Source organism: Lagenorhynchus albirostris, chromosome 14, assembly GCF_949774975.1.
Source record: "Lagenorhynchus albirostris chromosome 14, mLagAlb1.1, whole genome shotgun sequence".
Taxonomy (NCBI): domain Eukaryota; kingdom Metazoa; phylum Chordata; class Mammalia; order Artiodactyla; family Delphinidae; genus Lagenorhynchus; species Lagenorhynchus albirostris.
The window spans coordinates 59,412,260-59,429,885 of record NC_083108.1 but is presented as its reverse complement, the minus strand read 5'-3'; the positions used below and the strand labels follow the sequence as shown (position 1 = coordinate 59,429,885).

At 53.7% G+C, this 17,626-nt stretch overlaps 1 protein-coding gene across 4 annotated transcripts in view; it reads right to left on the bottom strand.

The window, feature by feature from the left end:
* Nucleotides 1-203: 203 nt before the first annotated feature.
* Nucleotides 204-17,626, bottom strand: part of APCDD1 (APC down-regulated 1) — a 30,094-nt gene continuing 12,671 nt past the window's right edge. For 2 of the 4 annotated variants that reach the window (XM_060120864.1, XM_060120863.1), the window contains 4 exons: nucleotides 14,072-14,603; nucleotides 4,913-4,984; nucleotides 2,407-2,728; nucleotides 204-1,279 (listed from right to left, as the gene is read on the bottom strand). In XM_060120864.1, coding sequence (XP_059976847.1) covers nucleotides 828-1,279; nucleotides 2,407-2,728; nucleotides 4,913-4,984; nucleotides 14,072-14,603 — 1,378 coding nt within the window. In that variant the 3' untranslated portion in view covers nucleotides 204-827. The remainder of the gene's footprint in view (nucleotides 1,280-2,406; nucleotides 2,729-4,912; nucleotides 4,985-14,071; nucleotides 14,604-17,626) is intronic. The other 2 variants (XM_060120866.1, XM_060120865.1) reach the window with 2 other exon arrangements.

Sequence of the window (17,626 nt, the reverse complement as noted above, 5' to 3'; positions counted from 1 at the left end):
ACCGAATGGGCACTGCGTCACTCGGGTCACCATCACGCACCGTCACCCTCCCTGCACTGCTGCTCCTGTCCGTCTGTAGCGGGACAGCCTCCATCTGACACATACTCCACCACCCTGTCCCCCGGGCAGGTAAGAGCAGCATGCATCCTGCAGCCACCCAGAGACCAGCATCAACATCTCCCAACAAGTTAAAACAACCAACGTTTAAATGACTCTGAAACTTTAATTACAGATACTTTTCAACATTTGAAAGTGTGGATTTGCTCTCTTTTTGCATGAAGCTGTCAAGGTGGTTCCGTTACACCAGTGTCTTTTCCTGCACCCCTAGCTCTTCTTTATTTCATCAAAGGTGTCTGGATCGCAGTCCCAAACCAACTCTGCACTGCATTCCAGGTTGGAAAACTCGGAGAGTGAGACAGGCTCAAAGGAGCAGAAAGCAACCGCAGTGAAGCAGCAGGAAAAGCTGAAGCTGCTATTTGTTTCTCCTCAGTTCCCCCCCGAAATGCAATAATCATGAAGAGGAAGAAAAGAAGATGGAGCGCTTACCCTGCTCCCGCTGCCAACACGCTCGCCTGAACCTCTCTGTGGTCTTAAAGTGCAATTATATGGTGAGGACGCCCAGGCCTGGGATCCGACTGGATGCAGTTCAAAGCCAAAACTTCAAACAGCTCATGACTCAGGCCAGGCGGGCGGGGGCCAGGCGGGGGAGGAGGACTGTTCTCAGCCGCTCAAGTGCATCCGAGGAAGAAGTGTCTTTTCTTTCTGTAAAGAAAATCTGTAAATTGTAAGGCATCCCGGTTTGGAAAAATCAAACTCTGTAAGCGCTTCTATCCAAGGCTGTGCCAGGGCTGCAGGATCCAAAGGCCAGCGAGCCCAGCCAGCAGCAGGGGACACGGGCCGCTCCCGGGTGCCCGGCTCCGGTGCTGATGCTGCCCGGAGTCCTCAGAGAAGTCTTCAGCCCTGGGCGCCGAGGAGGCACACTGGACCAAGGGCATCTGGTAGGATGTGGCTCTCTTCTCGGGTCTGTCCGGGCTGGAGCCGTCGCTGGGCCTCTGGCCGTTGAAGAGCAGGTAGCGGCCGCGGGCATCCTGCTCCATCTTGAAGATCTCGTATTCCGTGTGAGGTAGTTTGATGCCCAGTGCCACACAGCCATTGGTATGGGTCACGTCCTGCTGGACACCCACCTGCCAGGAGCCCTCGGCCCCGCACTCGTTCCCGTTGAAGACATTGAGGAGCGAGGCAGTGGCTGCGTCCATGGGGGTGACCTTCATGTGGTTCACTGCCAAGGACACAGGACAGCTCCGTGATTCAAGGATGCCGGAGGCACCAAGCCTCACAGGCTTCTGCTCTCAAACCCACCCTGCAGACCAACCCACCAGACCGGAGCCCACAGAAAAGACCCTCAGATGGAAAAGGTTCCATGTCTGGACGTGACCGGTGGCCACACCAAGCACCCTGAAGGCGCCACCAGGAAAAGTCCAGCCCATCCGGCAGTAAAGGCTGAGCCCAGACTACAACTGGCCAAGCCTGTTCCTGTGAAGACACTGCTCTATGGGATGGACACAGTATTCAACGAAAACTGGCATTTGTTTTTACGAATAGGTTTTGAGGTTTTTAAATAGTTTTGGTGTCAGACACCTATATTAGTGAGCAGTCTATACTGGCCCGTACATCAGGCAACTAAAATAAATAAGGTTGCAAGCAAGGAAAATCTGCTCCAATCTGCTCAAAGGAAATCCCAGCCCTTGTAGAGGACCGCTTCTGAGGCTCTCCCAGGGGCCCATATCCTGCGTACACGTGAGAGCTTTGGAGGGGACTGAGACCCAGACAGCTGTCCTCTGGGCGACAGCTACCAAAGGCCCTTTGTCCCTAGAGCCAATCTTCCTCCCTAAGGTGGGGGGGGGCAGTAAAATGCCCCAGGGCTTATCTGGGTTGGCAGAAATACTTCATATTAAATGGACTGAATCACAGGATGCTATCCTGGGAGGGGTATCTAGGCCAACCCTCTTATTTGTCCATGACAGGGTTGACACCTTCCTAAAAAGATGCACAAGCTTAAAAAAAAGTCTAGAAATAGCGATCACAAGGCCCCCACCACCCCTTGCTCACAGCCTTGTAGCCTGGAGAATGTCACCCTTTACCTGCCTTACTTAGGTGATCACCAGGCATACCGCCCGCCCGCCTGCAAGCACGTGGCATCTTCTCAAGGGCACGACGGGCACACTCTGCGCACCTGGGCGTCACTAACGCCAGCTCCGAGGCTGCAGAGAACGATGCGGGCAGGCAGTCCACTCCCCAACATCCCTAGCAGAGAAGATGCCCTTTGCCCCTGGCTCCGCCTCCACAAACACGTCCCCAAACTGCTGCCGTGACCTCGGGGTATGGGGTGTGGGGCAGGAGCCCTACCTTTGAACACAAACTCCGTGCCGCCCATGACCCTGGCGGAGTGCACGCCGCGGCTGTAGCGACCCTTGGCGTAGATGGTGAAGGTGGGATGCTTGCACACGGGGTCGGAGTAGTGGTAGTAGTGCCCCTCCCAGGTGTGGTTGTTGTCGTGGAAGATGAAGTGGCGCGTGAGGAAGAGGACCTCGGGCCGCACCTCGCAGCGCTGGCTCACCCACTCGCCGTGCAGGCCCACCGTCAGGTCCGCCTTGGGGGGCAGCAGGGGCGGCCGGTGCTCGTCCGACCGGTGGATGATGCGGCAGGCAATGCAGGCGTGGTCGTGGTTCTGGAGCCAAAACACAAACACGGGGTGGAAAAAAACGTCTCCATGAGAGCAGTGCGCATGCGCTGCGTTCGACGGGGCTCACGGCAGAGGCGCCGGCAGCCCCTGAGGCACCGCCACCAGTAACCTGGGAACCCCAGGGGCAACTGGAGCCACAGACCGGGTGTGTGCTCACAAGTACATAGTGTGTTTGGCTAACAGTAGAGCCTTGCCTAAATATTTCAGCTGTGATCTGGACCCCCTTTAGAATCCTGTTACATTTTCAGACCATTTGTCCCGGACACTTGATTTCAAAAAGAAAGGCTGGCATCACCTCACCCCAACTAGGATGGCTACTATCAGAACGAGCAAAAAATGACAGCATTGGCGGGGCCGTGGAGAAACTGGAACTCTCGTGCACTGCTGGTAGGAACGTAAAGGGGTGCAGCTGCTGTGGAAAAGGATCACCTTAGGACCCAGCAAGCCCACTTCTGGTTTATACCCCAAAGAACTGAACAGAGGTATCTGTTCACCCACGTTCACAGCAGCACGATTTGCAATAACCTAAAAACGGAAACAACACAATGTACATCGACGGCTGAATGGATCATCAAAACGTGGTCTAGACACACACTGGACTATGGTTCAGCCTCACAGAAGGACGGGAATCCTGACACACACATGTTGTTACAAGGATGAACCGTGAGGGCATCATTCTGAGTGAAATAAGCCAGTCACAGAAGGACAAATTCTGTGCGATCCCACTTATAGGAGGGACCTCAAGTCATCAAATCCATGGAGACAGAAAGCAGAATAGAGTTACCAGGGGCTGGGGTGGGGAGTTCGTGGCCAGATGGAGATGAAGATCGTATGACAATGTGAATGTCCTTGACGTCACTGAACTGACACCTAAACATGGCTAAGATGGTAAATTTTATGTGACGCGTATTTTACAACTAGATTCTTCCATTAAAAATAATTATGAGACACAAAAGAAAAAAAGGACAGTACTCCAGTTGCCGTGGGTGACACAGGGCACTGTGTAGTGAGGGCAGAGGTCCCCATGAAGGAGGCATGAAGGACACAGCCCCAAAGGAGGCAAGAGCAGAGGCCCGGAGAGGCCGTGGGCACTCCTGTCCCTACCTGCGTCTGCTGGCCTGAGGCCTGGATGGTTTATGGGCTCTGAATGCTTCCTGCTTTACAGCTTCACACCATCTAATCAGTGCAAGAGAGTGGCCGCCCCGTCTTTCTGGAGCGCCTCTCTGGCCGGACCTGCTTATAGCACCAACATGGACCTGGCACAAGGGCTGTCTAGGGTTGCCACTTAGAAAACCTCCTCCGAGTAGAGTAGGGGGGCCCGAGACTGTCAGCCACGTAGATGCTGTTTGCCTGGAGGGCTCGGGGCTCACACAAAAAGCCAGGTCTGGAGACACAGGAGCTAGCTCCTTGCCCAGACTGCCATCCGCTGTTGGACCCAAGTCACCGGAGGCCCACGCGCCAGGGCTGCCTCCGCAGATGGGGCATCTCCACTAGTGGGCATCTCCACTACTCCCCCTCCCACGCAGGTCTGTAAAGCCTCCTGGGCTGCCAGACACCAGCCACACTAGAGGCCCACGTGAATGTGCCCGGCACTGTGGCAGGAGGGCGACACTGGCCCTGCCCCTGCCCGGGGCCCACCATGCAGCAGCTCCTGGCCCAGCAGCTCCTGGCCTGTAGACAGGGACTGACAGGTGGCCACTCGGGCAGGCAGGCACTTGTTTTCTGGGCAGAAAGCCAAACCTCCAGGCCTTTCCATCGCCGGCACTGACTGCATGCGGGGCTACTTTGGTTGAAGGCTGGGTTGCCTGGGAGAGTAGGTGAGAATTGCAGGGGGCCAGGGTTCCCCAGCCACCCCTTCCACACTCTCCTCCCAGGACAGCTCAGCGCCCGCTGACAGTCCCTGTGCTCATCAGCTGAGCCTGGAGTTGCTATTTACGGGAGAGGAGGTCTGTTCGGGGCCTGCGGACAATGAGATCAAACAGGCAGCGCAGAGGCCTCGCTGTCCCGGGGCCCATGCGTCTGTGGGCCTACAGTTTCCTACCAAGGCCTCTGGGACACACGGGAGAAAGTGCCCTGCAGCCTGTGGTCAGCAGTGAGCCGTCTGCAAGCTATAGCAAGGAAACAGACAGGAAGGACACGTGTACACAGCCCACGAGGCCTGCACTTAACTGCACAGAAAGAGATGGTTCCGGCCTTGGCAGGAGATCCACGGGCCAGCGACTGCAGCTGGGGACCCTGGGCCTAAATACCATAAGAAATGAGGATTAGACTAAGGTGGGTCCCACTCGGGCTCCCAGAACCACCATGAGGAGAAGTTTCTCGGCATGGGGTTGCATGCGCGCGTGGCACTCAGTGGGAAGACCAAACAAATGGCACGGCTCCTGCTATATGTGCCACTATCTTTCAAACGCACAACAGGGTGAAAAAGACACAAATTTAGTTTAAAAAAAGCATCACTGAATTCAGTAATTTTGCCACTATGTATTTTCTTGTAAACTACTAGGAAGCGAAGGTTCCAATTTGTTACCCCAAAAGGGGGTTTTTACTGAAAGTCTGGGATGGAAAGTTAATATGATTTCTGTGACATCATATTAACTCCCACACCCAGGAAGTAGCCCCTTCCTTAATGGCTAACAAGCGTTATCATGATCAGCACCTTGATCAAACTGTACCTGCTGCCCCTGCTCCCGTGCCCCAGCCCCACATGGTCTGTGTGAAACCAGCCCTGTACTCAGGCTCAAGTCTCTGAGATTTCACAGACAGGACGGGGGAGGGGGAAATCTGGTGCCGGTACCTGTTAGCCAGCACACTGAGTGGTGCAGGAGACGGCCCTGGAAAGAGAGAGGAACCTCTGAGAACATACGCCAGGCAGCTTCCAAAACACCCACGAGGAGTGATGGCTCAGCTACTCCACTGGGAGCTTGCCAGCTGGAAGCTTGCTGACTGCCCCCCCACCCAACACTCGCTCACTGAGCAGATCCCATGCAGCCCACGTGCACTGCAGGTCCCTACACGCCGACCCAGCCTCCATCCCCTTCTTTCTGTTCCCCACCACTCGGTTCGCTATCTGTGATTTGGGAATTTAAAAACATCAGTTGTGACCACTTCATTTCTGACCATTACCAGGAAGACATGAGCCTCAATCCCTGAAAAGATTTGTTTTCTCAAATACCAATATCATTCAGGAAGTGCCCAGAAAGCGTCTTAGATTGAGCAGGCGGGGCAGGAACAAGGGGTCTTAGTTCTTGCAAGAGCCATTGCTCGGATGACACCAGGGATCAACTGCTCTTCAGAAAAGGAACCGGCTCGGAGGGGAGGGGGCACCAACGTGGGGCCCAGACTGTTCCATGCCCAACACGCTGGAGTTTGGTGTTTTTCTTTAAGAATGACAGGGCACGGGTCCTGAGCTCCGAGATGAGTATCTGGCTGGGCTGTGGTCCTTCAGGCGAGAGATGGTCCCGGCTGAAGGGTTTCTGGTCGGCAGCAGAGAAAGGCAGGCCGGGTAGTTTCAGGGAAGCTTGTCACCCATCGGTAGGGAAGGAGTGGGAGGAAGCTGCCCCTTGGGTATTGGTCTCACCAAATCCCTGAACTAGCTACTTTACTTCATTGTGGTCAGACGTACATAACATGAAACTTCCCATCTAGGTAATTCACACTGTCGGGCAACCACCCCCACCATCATCTCCAGAACTTTTTCATCTTCCCCAACTGAAACTCGATCCGCATTAAGTACAACTCTCCATCCCACCCCCCATCGTAGCCCTTGACAACCACCATCCTACTTTCTGTGTCTATGGATCTGACTACTAGAGGGCCCACATGTAAGTGGGATCATACAGTATTTGTCCTTCTTGTAACTGGCCTATTTCTCGTAACATAATGTCTTCAAGGTTCATCCATGTTGTAGCATGTGTCAGAATTTCCCTCCTTTTTAAGGCTGAATAGTTTTCCACTGTATGGATGGACCACATTTCGTTTATGCATTCATCTGTCAATGGACACCTGGGTTGCTTTCACTTTTTGGCTATTGTGAATAATGCTACCGTGAACATGGGTGTCCAATCTATTTGAGAACATGCTTTCAATTCTTTTGGGTATATACCTAGAAGTGGGATTGCTAGATTATATGGTGGTTCTATGTTCAATATTTTTTGAGAACCTGCCATATTGTTTTCCACAGCAGCTGCACCATTGTACATTCTCACCAGCAAAGCACGACGGTTCCAATTTCTCTACACCCTCACCAGCAGTTGTTATTTTCTTTTTTTTTTTTTTGATAACAGCCAACCTAATAAGTGTGATGTGCTACCTCACTGAAGTTTTGACTTGCATCTCCCTCATGATTAGAAATGCTGAGCATCTTTTCATGTGCTTATGGCCTATTTGTACATCTGCTTTGGAGAAATGTCTATTCAAGTCCTTTGCCCATCTTTTAATCGGGTTGCTTTTTGCTGTTGTTGAGTTGACTAGTTACCGTTGCTGTCAACAAGGGGACAGTTTCAGCCAAGGTCGGATAAAGGGAACACCTTTCTGTTTTGTGGACAGATTTTTTAAAAATCTGATTTGTGCTCTTAATTACCACTCTCTTTGGCGTGAATAAAACCCCAAAGACCTACAGGAACAACCATGGAGAAGCAGAAATTAAGGCCTAGATATCACACTGGCTCTAAAGTTTCTCTTTTCCAAGATGCTTTTCTCAAACAGCGGCCATTCACAATGACGAAAGGGGAAGAGTTTTTCAACATGAAGAGTGATTTGTACCATGAAATCTCATTTGCTTCATGAAGTTACTCTGTTGGGTCCATGCTCTGATCCATGGGTCTCATCTGAGAAGCCGTCTTTCCCAGGCTCTCCCGTTAGGCTTCACATCGCTCCCTCCCTTGCATCTCAGATAGGCTATTTTAACGTCAGGGTTCCTGTGCACAAGAAGCTGAGGGCTAGAGCCGAGGGACCAGAACGTGTTCCTTGCTGCTCTTCTTTACACCAACTATAAAAAGCTTTCATTCCTGGGTGGGGGTGGGGAATCCCTATACCATTATTAAGCTCTTAAGAAAGAAATCAAGCTTATTCTAAAACATCACATTTCATCAGTGAGCAATGTCCTAGGCAGAGGGGGGGTTTTCCCACTGTGCTTCCTGATCCTGGCCCGGCCCTGGGAACAGTTAAATAACACAGTTTGCATGTACAGGGCGTTTGATGCTGGGGAAGTTCAAGTACATCATCTCTTACGCTTCTCAGTCTCCCAAAGAGACCACAGTACACGTCACAGATGAGGCCACCGAAGCACAGAGAGAGAGAGAATGACAGGGCTCGGAGGGATCTGGGACAGAACTCGGCTGTGGGGCTTGCAGAGTGCTCCCTTCCGGCCCCAGGCTGCCCCTTAGGCTGGGGTCTGCAAGGAACACACGTCTCCCTACCAAGGGCTCTGGTCCCTTGAAAAGGTCCTCTCTGGCCGATGACTGATACGGTTCTCTAGGCTTTGCCCTGTTCCCTGCCAACATTTATTTCTGGAGAGCTGGTTCGTCAGCATTTGCTGACAGATCCACTTGTTTCCCAGCATCTTCCCAGAATGGAAAAAGTTACTTGACGTGATCTCGTCGTGAATAAGTCAACTAGAGAAGCAGCCTGCATAAGACATTTCTTGGGCTAAATGTTTTGTTTGAGGAGGAGAAGTGGGGATAGATGATGAAATGCCCCTTCCTAGAGTTCTGCTCCCCTGGGTCACGTTTCTCAGGAAGGAACCTCCACGGATGGCCAAGGATGATGCTGAAAGCAGTCTTCCCGAGTGCCGTTCACCACGTGTGTGACTGAACTGCAGACGCCCTACGGTAGGTCTTTCTACACGGACATCCTTCCCGGCTCCTCTCCGTGACATGGTAGGTATTTGAGGCCAAGACCAGCGCCCTCCCATTTTCCTACGTCCCACGACACCTAGGAGAATACAGTAGGTGTGATACAGGTTCATGGCTCAGGGGCTGATGGACGGTTAGAAAGTTGTCCTCGGATACGCAACAAGATGAACAGAGCAGCCAGCATTCATCACAACCGTGAGCGCTGCCCGTCTTGCGGGAGGGGCCTCTTGGGGTGCCTTTCAGAGCTGGGATCCTGGGATGTTGTGGACTCGGGCTCATTCTGACCTCCCAAAGGAGCCGTGATGATTCCCCTTTCAGAAGAAAGTAGGGGAAATGGCCGTGGCCACACAGGTTGGGGCTCTGTAACTGCAGCCTTGGGGCCACACCCGGAGGCTGGCAGTGTGTCTGGCCAGGCCGGCGCAGCCAATGCCACATGCACATGGCAGCGCTCGGACCCCCTCAGCCTGGCCACCGCCTGCCAGGAGCAGGTGGCAGGCGTTGAGTACAGAAGGACTTAGCCTCACAAGGACTCTGCACAGCAACCCTGTAGCTGTGATGCAACCACCACAGAGGGGCCCGGGCTGGAAGGACGATGGAAAAGGGTAAGAGAGGCACGGCCGGTTCCTCGGGGCCTGCGTTTGGCTGCCAGGTCTTCTGCGAGCGGAACCGACAGAACACCGCTTCCTGGAGGGAAAAAGGAGCATCGGTGGGTGCCCGGGAGCAGCACTGCATTTTCTAGGAATGGGATTTCCGTGAAGTTTAGACTCTGAGATGTGAGCTCCCAAAGGCCTTTCCAGTAAATCACATAAAAGATAATTTCATCTCCACCTTGCCTGTACATACACACTTTGCACAGAGCCCAGAGCTCGATAAAAGGACCATAAGAAGGTGGTTCTTCAATACAAATGACTATAAGAATGGTTTCAGAAGAAAATGCTGATTAAGTTTTACTTGTTTGATTGTTTCTTCCCCTCCTATTAATTGAAACGTATTTAAAGAGTTGAAGGAGACTCATCTTCATAATCACACTGGCTGTAAAGGCAGCAGACCCCACGTTTGGCCCCCTTCTCCCCTGCCCTCTGCCCACAGTGGCCAATGCCCCGCACACAGGACTTGACCCAGACTCTCCAATGGTCGACTTCCTGCCGCCCAGGTGTTCACGCTATCCTCTCAGCTTCTGGACTTTTAAGGGATGAAATGTTTACCACTTGCATTGTCCCTGACAACGACTTCCTGGTCTGCTGACTCCTTAAATAAAAATCTTGCACTCAGGAATCCAGAAAAATAATGAACTGTTTCTGCGCTCACAGCAGAGGCCAGTAGCTGTGCAGTGTGGCAATCGTGTGACTCTTCATATCTCAACCCAAATAAAATGTCCACGTGAGCAAGCCTTTCGGAGGCCAGAACCCATCACCCGACCCCCATCGCCGGCTCTTTTTTCATCCTGCGGGCAGCACGTGCGGCCTGGCAGTGAACGCCCGGGCTGGGGGCAGGGTCACGGTTTTCTGCAAGGGGCATACTGATTGACCATAAGGTGGGCTTCTGACACTGTCTCGGTCATGACTCCTTGAAGGCCCTGGTCCTCTACCACCTCTTCTGACTACCGTCACCTCCGCAAAACCCTCTTCTCTTTGCCCTGCGCTGACAGAAAGAGCAGGGACAGCGATTCCTCCGGGAGCTTCTGGATCCTTCTACTCGTGCACCTGTGACACCCACTTACCCACCCCGCCGGGAGCCACACCAGCCACGTGCCTAAGGAGAGACCCCTTCCTGCTGCAGAGCTGCCTCCTGGAGCTGGGCGGAAACTCCGATGTCCACAGCCACGTGGTCCAGAGTCCCTCAGATGTCACAGATGTCCCCATAAATCTGTATTTCCCACATGCTCTGAGGAGGCTAGGAAAGACAAGCTCCCTCAAAAACAAATGACTGTTCACAGTCCAGAGGCCTGCAGGGAACTTAGGAGAGAAAGCACACGAGTACCCCTGCTTCCTCCCAGCGGTCCGGCACCCCAAAACACTCTGCTGTGTTTCTGCCTCCGACGGGCAGCCCCACCCACTATCAGCGTTCCAGGCAGGCTCTCTCAGAAACGTGGCTTGGGGAGAGCGGTCTGGTTTGCAGGCAAGCCCTTTGATTTACGGCCCTGTGGCCTCATCAGTGCAGGGTTTTGGAAAAAGACCAATTCTGCTTGCTTGCAAGTATGATCCTGAGGCCCTGGCGTTTCCAATGACCCCAGCAATCATTTGCTCTTAATTACTTTTGATTCTGCCAAGGAAAGAGGGCACCTGGCTAACCCTCCACCGCACAGGAATCCAGGCAGAGGGTAAGGGCTGCCCTGATGCTAAACTCAATTCGAGCAAAGCATCTTCTTTCAGGGTTATTTTAGGGGGTCCTGTTTTTTTTAATGAAGAGTAGCCAACTTCATCCTGAAAGAATCCTCGCAGCTCACCTGATTCTCTTCAAACATCATTTTTTTTTTGCCGAAGGGCTCTGAACCTCACAGCAAAGCTGTATAAAGCTTAGAAAATCAAGGTGATTTAAAAATCTCTATTTTTACATGGTGTCCCGTTTCCAGAGGGGCTGAGACTAGTCGTTTTAAACTCAATTTAGCATTTAAACTAATTTTCAGCCAGGTCTCTATGGACCGGCGATTAGGGAAGGTGAAGGGTTCAGAGGGGTTGGCGAGGCCTGTGGTCTGTCCGGATGCGCCCCCAGCCCTCCTCCTTCCCGGGGGGCGGATGGTCTGCAGGAGCCCAGCGGGCAGGCAGCACCTGGGGCTTTGGAAAGGCACCAGCGGCCAAGTCCACCGATCCCTTCTCCTAGCCGGCCTGGGGAGGGATCTCAAAACTTCCTGACTGCTTGCTCACTGCAGGCCAGGATGCACACGCCAGGGACAACAGGAGAAGAACGGGTCCTTTCAGCTCCCAGAGCCACGCGGACCTGGGCCGGCTTTCGGGGGAGAGCACAGGCCAGGTCCTGGACGCCGGCCTGCGTCCGCCCAGCCTCTTCATCGGCTTCCTCTGTGTCCACAGCGTTCCTCCGAGCCTCAGAATCCTGCCTCTTTGGAATCTGTTTTGAGCGTGGCGATGGAGTTTGGGTAGTATAAGATCACAGCACAAGTCACAGCAGGGACAGAAACGTTCACGGTGACAAGCATCTTTCCCCCGGCCACACTGTCCCCCTCCTCTGAGGCCATCGCTGTTCCACTGCAGAAACACTGGCTCCTGGTTCAGCTTGCCTTCTTCTTCTATTACTAGCTTTACACATGGCACCACACTGTTCATGCTATTCTGTTCCTTCCTTTAAAAAAAAAAGCTTAACAGTGTGTCCTGGATAATCTCCAAGATCCAAGGTTCTTTCCACCCTTAATATTTCTTGAATGAGGGATTGTGGCCTAGGGTTTAAAGAGTTTACTTCTTAAGAATCTGGGGAGACGGTCCCACAACTGCCCCTGTAGAGGAGGGAAGAGAAAATGGGAGTGAGAGAAGTGGCAGAGACGGAGGTAAGACAAGAAAGGTGGTTGTGGGTACTCCTTTCTTTTCCAGGCCTAAGGAGAGCTCAAGAGATCAAAGAGCCCACGTGGGCATCCGCAGGTGAGGAAACGGAGTCTGGACCCGACAACGTGCACCAACAGCCCAAGGTCAGGTTCAGAGTGGTAGCCAGTTGGTCCAGGCTGTCTGCTGCTTCCTCTGGGCAGGGGGCCTCCATCCAGCCTCCTCTCTCCTTCCTGGGCCCTGGCCACCCTACTCACCAGCATCCTCGCTGGAAGGTGAGCAGGGATGAAGGCTCTGCTCCTGGGAGGATCCTCCCACAGGCTCAGGCCAGGCTGGGTCAGGGCTCTGGCTCCCATGGGGTTTCTGGATGAGCTGCAGACCGTTTTCACTCACGACACCCCTACTCCCAGAGATAATGTGAATGTTGGCTCGACTGTGCTCATAGAAAGCCAGATGCATGTCTGAAAATCCCGTTCTCGCTGCCACCTGACACCAGGAGTTTGCAGAGAAGCGTCGTTAAGCTGCAGTGTCTGGATAAGGCGGCCACCTGCAAAGGTCCCTCGACGGTTCCTCCGTTTCCCAGAAGCTGGGCCCTCGCCCTGACGGTCCCTAGGCAGAGTCCCATCTCGGTGCCTCTGCATCGTCTGTGGAGCAGGCAGAGCCCACTGCCCGCCCCCTCCCTGCGAGGACGCCTGGGGTCCCCGGGGCAGGAGGGCCGCCCTCTCCCTCGCAGCCCTGCCTCACCTGGCGCCTCTAGAACGCGCAGGGCACCGCACAGCGGACCTGGCCGGGGTCTGCGCGGAGCCCAGCGTCCCCTCGGCACGGGGAGGGGATGTCCCTGGGATGCGCATCCAGAGGAAGCCTCCCTGCCCGCTCGGCCTCCTGGCAGACGCCCCACAGTCACCATAAAGGCAACTTTCACGACACAAGCTCGCGGTAACAGACAGAAAGAAGACAACCGAGTGGTCCGGCGGGGGCAGTACCAGCAGGACCCTCACCAGGCATGAGCGCGCTCCAAGGACTGAGAAGAAAACAGATGCTTTAAAAACAAATAAACCACCAAACAAAAGTTGGACAAGCCCTGCAACTGGAGAGTTGCTGTTCTAGAAAGGAAGCCAGAAAAGCCGGTCTGATGGTGGGCGACACTGGGGAGAAAGCCGCTGCCCCCCAGGCCCCCTTCCTGCCTCCCCAGCTTCTGCGGTGGTAATGACCCTGTTACGTGCAGACACGGACTCTGAGCCCGTGGGAAGGAAATGCCTGGAGAATTCCAAGTGTAATTACAGGGACTATCATTTAAGAAAAGAACATTAGAAGGTTTTAATTGTTTCCTGCCCCCTCCATCCTCCCCTCGGGTCACAGTGATTTCTCACTTAGTCCAATGGGAAGAGTGTGGGATTTGGGGAAATAGTCCAGTGGGGTCTGGGGAAAGGTTTGGGGGCAAGTTCCAGCCCTGAAACTCACCAACCAGTGACCTTGGGCAGGAGACCACCCCTCGCACCTCAGCTGCCCCCTCTTCTGCTAAGACGTGGTGTCACTGCCTCACAGGGTCGTTGTGGAGACGGAACAGGAGGTTCTAAGGGTCCACAGCCCCAGGCCAGCAGCACTGTCCCTGCCCCTGGCCCCAGGGCCAGGATCCCTGCTGGGCATCTTCCCAGATAGGTTAGAACATCTCCACGTTTCCTGCAAGCTTTCCTCTTAGACTCACAGAAGAAGTTCCCAGAGGGTCAGGGCAGAAGGGAGCCTTAGGAATTTTCGAGGACGACCACCAAGGCTGTTCTGCATCACCAGTCCTAGGACCACCACCCTCATCAAATAGGAAAACCGAGGCCCCATCCCAGAGCAAGGCGGTGGCCCACCCAGGCCTCCTGACTGGGCTACGTGTCCCCCCACCCAACCTGCAGCCCTCCCGCCCCCGTCCCCCCCAGCAGCCCCTCCATGATGCAGAGCCCCGCCCCACCAGGGGCTATGCAGGGTGTGAGGGGTACCTTGGCATTCTGCAGTGGGGGCTGGTAGCTGGACGGCCTGTAGAACATCCTCTGGGAGGCGTCAGTGTGGATGTCACCCAGGAAGAGCTCCTCCACCAGGCGGTCCAGGTTGTGCTGCAGGTACTGCTTCTCCACGCGGACCAGCTGCAGCTCGTGCATGGCAAAGTTCACGGCCCGGGTGCACTCGCGGCCGCCCTCCTCCCGCCACAGGTCATAGGGCACGTCCTGCACCCAGGGACCCCCAGCGGGCATGAAGCCAGGGCACGTGCGGTTGACCAGCTGGCCGAGCCGCTCCGCCACAGCCTCTGAGTGGCACACGACCTGCACGCGGTGCAGCTGGTAGTCAGCCTCGGTGCCGCCACGGATGATCCAGGAGGCCTGGCGCAGGCGGATCTTGCCGCGGACCACCAGTGTGTAGGTGGGGCTGGTGCAGCGGTTGCCGCCATAGTAGAACTGGTAGGCCTTGAACGTGTTGTTGTGGTAGAACCGGTAGGACCTGGTGATGAACTCGGGGCCCGACCGCACCTCACAGCTGCAGGAAAGGGGGAGGAAGACGCCTGTGAGCCCAAAGCCACGAAGAGGAGGCTCATCACAGTGCCAGGAGATCACGGTAATGATAACAGGATGGTACTCCGGGCAGTTCATGGAACCCGCACAGCAACCTATGAGCTGGGGGATGGGGGGTATTATTATTATTATTATTTACATCCCAAGGATCATTTTATTCTCTATTTTTTTTGTTGTTGAAGTATAGTTGATTTGCAATGTTTCAGGTATATAGCAGAATGATTCAGTTTTGTTCTTTTTCAGAGTGTTTTCCATTGTAGGTTATTACAAGATATTGAGTATAGTTCCCTGTGCTATAAGGGTGGGTATTATTACTGTCCTGTTTTACAGATAGGGAAACTGAGGCATAAGAGCTGAGGCAATGTGTCCAAGGTCCCCTCACCAGCCAGCACTGGAGCCAGATGTGAGCCCGGGGGAGCCTGGCCCAGCACCCGTGCTCCCGGTCACTCTACACCGGGGTTGTCCTCCTTTCACTTTATGGACAAGACAGAAGGGCAGGAACCTGCCGTCCTCAGCGCCCCCCTTGGCCTCACTCCCAGGCGGGAAGGAGGAAGGAGGGTGCGGGGCTGGCCTAGGAAAGATGCTCCCTGTGTTGTCAGAGATGTTGATTTCCTGACCACTTCCATCATCTGGACCGTGTCCACAGCAGCCAGGTGCCAGGTGTCTGTTGTCCTGGAACGGAATCTAGTCTCAGGGAGGCACCCCTTGGAGGCCACTGGAAATTCATCTCTTAGCCCGTCCAGTCAAAATTAGTTTTCCCTCTAGCAGAAAATAAAGAGGCAGGTAGGGGGCTCCTTCGGTTGTGCTGCCGCCAGTGGCAGAATGTTTTCTTTTTTTTTTTTAATATTAATATCTTTTTAAAATATTATTTATTTATTTATTTTTGGTTGCGTTGGGTCTTCGTTGTTGCACGCAGGCTTTCTCTAGTTGCGGCGAGTGGGGGCTGCTCTTTGTTGCGGTGCGCGGGCTTCTCACTGCAAGTGGCTTCTCTTATTGCGGAGCACAGGCTCTAGGAGTGCAGGCTTCAGTAGTTGTGGCACGTGGGCTCAGCAGTTGTGGCTTGTGGGCTCTAGAGTGCAGGCTCAGTAGTTGTGGCGCATGGGCTTAGCTGCTCCGCGGCATGTGGGATCTTCCCGGACCAGGGCTCAAACCCGTGTCCCCTGCATTGGCAGGCATATTCTTAACCACTGTGCCACCAGGGAAGTCTGCAAAATGTTTTCTGCTGTGGCATCAGGTAAAGGCTGGATGCCTAGGCCAGAAACACCTGGATGGGACCTTCCTCATTTGGTCTAACTGTAATCAATTTTTACAACTGCAGCACGGCCCGCATCAGGAAATGAGGGGGTTTCCTTCCTTGCATTGGGCAAAGAATCTGTCCACTCATCGCCTTTAATCAGATCCTAGTCTCAGTGACATTGAGCCTTCAGTCTTATCAGTCTTGGCCGTATAACCCTGCTTGTGTCTATTATTTATATATAAACTTATTAGATACAGTAGTTCTGGTTTGAGCTGAGTGGCGAAATCAAGCAGTGGGACTGAAATCCCAAAGGCCAGTGGTTCTCAAAACTACTATTAGTTTACAAACTGATGAATGGGCCACTTAGAAGTGGGTACCATTAGCTTAGTAAAGACTGTCACCTGCCGCAGATACCGCCAGACAGCAGCCAGTCTCTGTGACAGGAGGGAGAGGAAGCCCATGTTCCTTCCCAGGGACAGAGGAGTCCTTCCGTGTGAGCAGCGATTCATGTCTGTTGCAGTTCAGACAGGAGGATCGCCGACTTCTAACACTTCATCTTGAGAATCTGTTGATTTGGTCCCAAGCTCAAGCCCACTCACTTCTCCATCGCCCCATCCCCGACGCCCCTCACCCAGGCCTTGGTCATCTCCAGCTGGGACTGTTGAGGCTTAATTGGTCATCCCCAAGTTGAAACAATTTGGGACCTGGGACCCTTTTGCTGCAGTGCCTGTACCTGGACACTCGTCTCCTCGGGCAACAAAATACAAAGAAACTATAAGAGACTAAAAATAACTGCGCGCATGCTCAGTTGGGGCAAATTATGGATAACAAGATACAAAGAGACCAAAAAGCCAACTGCCACTTCTGAAGAGTCGGGAGCAAAGCAGGGTACTGCACCTGCCCCCTGCACTCAACATCACCAAGGGGTGGGCAGACCGCCTGAGCCACGCCTCCGGCCCCACCCCTGGAACTGCCCCTACCCTCACCCCATACAAGGAACCAGCTCGCCCTTCCTTGGGAAGCAAGCAAGGGAACCTGTTGTTTGTTCTTGCTCCCCCTTGCTGCACCAGGGGCCCCAATAAAGCCTGGCCTGAATTTCTTGTCTGGCCTCTTGTCAATTTCTATGGATTAAGGAGGCCAAGAACCCTGGTTGTCCCCAAGTCACTCTTCCCACCACCCACTTGCAGCCAGAGCGCCCTCCAGTCATGCTGAATCAGGTTTGAGCACAGCCCTTGCTGAAATCTCTTCAGTGATGTCCCAGTTCTCTTAGATTAAAAGCCAAACTCGAAGAGCCAAGGCGTGCAAGGGGCCCTGGGGGCTGGCCCCGTCTCCTCCTTGACCTGCCTGGGGCTGTTCCCCACCCCCAGAACAAGGGCTCCTGTCCGTGCTTCTCCGGTCCAGCCTCTGCTAGTCCTCCCACAGGGAAAGCTCTTCCCTGGTCTTGCACAGCCAAGGACATCTCAGCTCAAGTGTCCTCTTCTTGGTAGCCCTTCCTACCCCACCCTGTCCTAAAATAGGGGCCCTGGTATTCTCCTTGAGCACCTGTTGTTTCTTCCCTCTTCGTAACACTTCTTTGTGCATTTGTAAAATTCCCGAAGACAGGGGCCATGTCTGTCTGGTTCGCTGCTATACACACAAAATCTAGAACAGTGCTCACGTGCGGTAAATATTTGTGAGCTCCAGAAATATTTGTTGAACAAAATTATTTAAAAGTACGTCGCGTTAAGATTGTTTGTGCCAATACTGACCAT